Here is a 4,960-nt window from a genome sequence, read left to right on the forward strand (position 1 = left end):
TATATAAGGAAAATTCAGACCGCTTTACATCGCTGTCAGACTGCCCTTTCTTTTGGCACTACATTTTCTCAACCGTAGAACCTCCGTATCCCTACAAATTAGCGCAACTGGGCAACAGGTGATCTGTGAGCGGCGAAATACAGTGCGAGGCCCAGTTGCTGGACGAGAGGTTTACTTTCGATAAAAACTAAACTTAACTCTCCGTATCCCTCTGCATTAGCGTAACTGTGTTGGGATACAGACGTTCTATGGTTGAGAAAATGTAGTGCCAAAGAAAGCGTGGTCTGACAGCGATGTGAAGCGGTGTGAATTTTCCTTATACAAAATACACTGGAACTGATATAGACTTTTTAAGGTGAGCCTTGTTTTAGGTGGTTAATTTCGCTTTTTCTCTGGAACCCATTCACTGCAGTACAAAGCTGAGCCTCTGGGCTGGAGCGGCTCTCTGCTTCTCCAAACTGAAGCTGCACTGCTCGGTGATTACGGTAGGAAACAGATCGACTATAGATATGTACTTTATATGACCCCACCTCAAAAAAACCGAACTATCCCTTTAATGTTTCTGCTAGCCACTGATACATTCACATCATATGGACATTTCTAAAAGAAAACATGTCATATCACTTTAACATTACATTTTTACAGTATGACCTGACTTTCATATCAAGAGGTGGAAGTGATGAAAGTGGAGTTACAGGAGAGAAAGCTGTGAAGTCAGTGAGCGCAGTTTGAAACTGCATTTCAACATTTGTTAGTGTGAAACCAGTGACCACCAGAAGATTTCCAGTCCGTTGAAGCAACAAGTGCTGAAACTGTGACGATAGAGCCGTCTCCACTGCTGCCCCCACCCTCTTAACATAGCTGGGTGTCTTCAGCATCTTCAGCCGACAAACTTTCGCTAATATGTCCACTAATAGTATGGTGGTGTGTGTGTGTGTGTGTGTGTGTGTGTGTGTGTTTATGTGAGTGTTGTGGTGGTGAGGGGACAACCACAGCATGCAGTGGAAAAAAAGCTTTATTAACATCAAATAGAGACTGCATGAGAGAAAGAGGTAACATGCTCCACATAGAGCAGGATAACACCCGTGTGGCAGGAAATGTACTTTGAATATATATTCTGTGATAACCAATCAGAAGCATGAGATTGTCTGAGCGTCTTGAACACGTCACCACCTTCACTCTCTTAAATACAAACAAGCTTCCTTATAAAGTCAGTGTGAAGATGATCGTGTTCTGCGTTACACTGCTTCTCCTTCATCAAGGATGTAAGTGCTGTCCAATCATGACGTTTATTTTTCCTACTTAAGTATCTTAATGCAAACTAGATGTACAGTATGGTGGTTAGTGTGATCATCTTTTATCTTATTATCTTGTTAACATTATACTCTAATTGTCATCTTACTGATTAATCTATGTACATTTTAATGTCTTTTAGATGCTCTGGTTCCAGTGACCACAGTTCAACTTGGTGAACCTGTGACCTTCAATGTGTTCTGCCTTCTAAAGAGTCTCGCCGTGATATTTACTGGTACAAGCAGAGTGTCGGAGATGATCTGAAATTAATTGTGGCACTTAAGAACAATTATAAACCTGTGTTCGAACCAGAGTTTACTGAATATAGATTGGATCTGAAAGTTGAGCAGAATATTAGTAAATTGACAATTTTTAGCACAACTGAAGAAGACGAGGGAATGTATCACTGTGCAGTCATTTACTTGAATAAGAATTTTTGCAGTGGAACCTATTTGTCATTAAAAGGTAATTACGTGATCTGTTTTTGCAATGTTTTGGAGTCACTTTAACCACTTTCAGCTTCATTGTGTTAATGTTCTTTAACTTAACTAAAACATCACACAGGAAACATTCAGAGGACATCGAACTACAGTGTTGTTCAGCAGCCGACAGCCTCTGATCCAGTCCGTCCAGGAGACTTGAAGACTCTCCAGTGTTCAGTCCTCTCTGACTCTGAGACTAAAACATGTCCAGGAGATCACAGTGTGTTCTGGTTCAGAGTCGGATCAGATAAATCTCATCCGAACATCCTCTACACTGATGGAAACAGACGTGATGAATGTGAAGACAGATCTGACACTCAGAAAAGCTGCGTTCATCACTTCTCTAAGAAGGTCAGCTCCTCTGATGCTGGAACTTACTACTGTGCTGTGGCCACATGTGGAGAGATACTGTTTGGAAATGGAGCTAAAGTGGAAATCGGTATGATTCTGTGTTCAATACTGGTATTCATAACATTTTAATAACATCATGACTGGTAAGTTTTTCTCTTTGTTGTCTAGAGCGAAGAATGAGTCCTGAATTAATTGCTCTGGTGATGGCAATAATCTGCTTGGTCATTTCCCTGATTGGAAATATTGTTTTCATCTGTCGCCGAACATCAAGATCGATATGTGAACAAGTTAAAGGTGAGTGTTGTTAACTGAATCATCAAGTGTATGACTTGAAAAATTTATATAATGTCGGAAGAGTACCATCACACAGAACCGGATGAACATCAACCTCAAGTTCCCGGATAAAATAATACATATCAGTGAATATATGTTATTTTGTACATCATTAATTAATGTATCATCAAACGTGCAGAACAACATAAGTCACCAAATTGTTGTCTTTGTACATTACACAATCTTAATAATGAAAGACTTTCAACTGTATTTATTTTCAATATTGACTGAAATTATTTGAATCAGTGGAAGATACTTATTTAATCAGATTTAGATCAAAATGTTCTTGTTTCTATTGAACATCAGGAATAGAAGGCATACCTTCACAAGCAAGAAATGACAACTTGAGCCAACCAGTACGTGATATTGTAAGTACTGTTATTCTATTAAAATAATTCCCAGCGGCTCTGCATAAAAACATGACTATATTGTAAAAGAGCCATTTATCTGCTGCACAGGTGGAAGGTGGAGATGATCTGAACTATGCTGCGTTGCGAATAACTGGACGGAAAGCTTCAAGAGGACGTAAGAAGAAAGAGTTGAAGACTGAAGAATGTGTGTATTCTCAAGTTAGATGCTGAATGTGAAAGTGTGTCCATGAAATCATGTGAATCGTTGGTTTACAGTACTGGCTGATTGACAGTGTAAATAATTTATGTTGTGGCTTCCCTTCAAACTATGAGAATAAGGTGTTTCATGATAAAAGCAACAATCATCCTGCAGCACATACTCTTTGTATTTCATGCTTATACTGTATATCGATCATTGCATCATATATGTGTTCGCATTTACTTGCCCTAGCTGACTTAAGTCAAGAAATATTACTCACAATCTTTGTCAGAGCTATTAAAATCTGAACTTTTTCCTCTCATATCTTTAACAATTGTTTTTCTGCTTGAATTGTGTACGTGAAGGATGTATTGTATGCATTTGAAATTTTGAGGACTAAAGAAGCCACAGATCTCAGGTAGAGGCAAATCTGGTCTCGGAGAGCAAACTTAAATCCACATGAGAACAGAAGTTGAGCACTGTGCAAGAAATGAAATGAGAAGACAATTCAACTGGTTGTCTCAGGCATTACTGGTTGCAGTGGATATTGTTCCAATCATATTAGCTTTAGTGGAACAATGGATTTCAGAGAAAGGCTTCAGCAGTGTGATTGGTCAAACTAAGGATGTAGCTTCCAAAGTCAGAGCTTTTTGAAAATTCTACGTCGCGTTACTACTTCTCCAATGTGGCGCAGCAAGAAAACACAGCGCATGAAAACATAAAGCGGGATTATATATACATAATATCATACATTAAACATAATATATACAATACCACACAACCAAAGCAAATGTGAAGCAGCAACATAGAGAACATTTTTTAACTGATCTGTGGTTTTGCAAAAAACACAATCCAATTGCCAAATCAATGAATCTCTATACCACGTTCAAACTGCTACCTTGTACCCAGGTAGATTTACATGTAGCAACACACACACACACACACACAACACACACACAACACACACACACACACACACACATGATATAATGGATCCCACTCATGTTCTTGCAAGACCTACCCTACTCCGCCTCTGATTGGTTGGCATTGTTTGCTATGTTCTCTGTAACTGACTTAAACTGTTTTCTCACACAGTACCTCTGGACCATCCTTGAACAGAGGAGGCGGTCTTAGACATTACTTATCGCCCACCTACAATGCTGTATTGAGTTCCCCCCTGTAACCCTGTTAAAAAGTTAAATAAATAAATAGTGGAATAAAAAGCCCCCCCCCCTTTTTTTTGTAGTTATTGTTTTATTTTCTTATTCTATGTAATAAGTGCATATTTTTGTTTAAGAAGAATGTAAGAGTAATATTTAAAAGTGAAAATATACATTAGTTTAATTTTTCTTACCTGAGGAATTCCCATGAGAGAGCGGGGTGAGAGGTCAGGCGGAGGCGAAAGCAGAGGGAGAGGAGGAGAGAGGGAAGCGAGGAGCTGCATGGCGGAGCGGAGCGGAGCTACCGCCCTGAAAGAAAAGGTTGATGAAGACGCTGGTTAAGGAAGGTACATGAGACAATTGGACAGAAAGTCTCGTTGTGACTGTTCATTGAACTTAACCTATTGTCGAGTTGAAAGGAGGCAGACTCCAGAGATAAATGTTCCATGAGGATTACAGCTAAAGTTAGCATAACTCATGTTAGCTTGCCTGACGACATTCACAAAAGAGCAGCTAACACAGCACTCCCATAAGTGAAGCCGACGTTTGCCTGCTGTGTGAACACCTGCTGGAGAGACCGCATGACTGTCTGACACAGACATCACTTGGAGCTCGAGTGACTCGTCTGCGGCCAACGTCCAAGCAACCCACTGCCGGACGAGATGGACCAGGACTACGGCATTACAGTGAGGTCATTATCACAGGGGTTTTTGTTTTAGCCTTTGTTTCCTCAGCGCAAGGCGCAAAGCAGCCATGTTGAATTAAGGTTTCTGTGAACTCAAGCGACGTCTC

The 4,960-nt window shown here is 40.0% G+C and overlaps 1 protein-coding gene across 1 annotated transcript; it reads left to right on the forward strand.

The window, feature by feature from the left end:
• The first annotated feature begins 1,039 nt into the window (after positions 1–1,039).
• On the forward strand, positions 1,040–3,339 carry LOC115568662 (uncharacterized). Its single transcript, XM_030396165.1, has 5 exons — positions 1,040–1,052; positions 1,858–2,214; positions 2,295–2,420; positions 2,766–2,827; positions 2,918–3,339. Exons 1-5 carry the CDS (start codon positions 1,040–1,042, stop codon positions 3,038–3,040), a joined length of 681 nt encoding a protein of 226 aa, XP_030252025.1. The 3' UTR covers positions 3,041–3,339.
• The last annotated feature ends 1,621 nt before the right edge of the window (positions 3,340–4,960 follow it).

This window comes from Sparus aurata, chromosome 18, assembly GCF_900880675.1.
Source record: "Sparus aurata chromosome 18, fSpaAur1.1, whole genome shotgun sequence".
Lineage (NCBI taxonomy): Eukaryota > Metazoa > Chordata > Actinopteri > Spariformes > Sparidae > Sparus > Sparus aurata.

Bases quoted from the DNA above. Each gene is read 5' to 3' on its own strand.
- LOC115568662 (XM_030396165.1), top strand. The intron at 2,421-2,765 runs GTGAGTGTTGTT...ATTGAACATCAG, and splicing joins GATATGTGAACAAGTTAAAG to GAATAGAAGGCATACCTTCA. The intron at 2,828-2,917 runs GTAAGTACTGTT...TCTGCTGCACAG, and splicing joins GCCAACCAGTACGTGATATT to GTGGAAGGTGGAGATGATCT.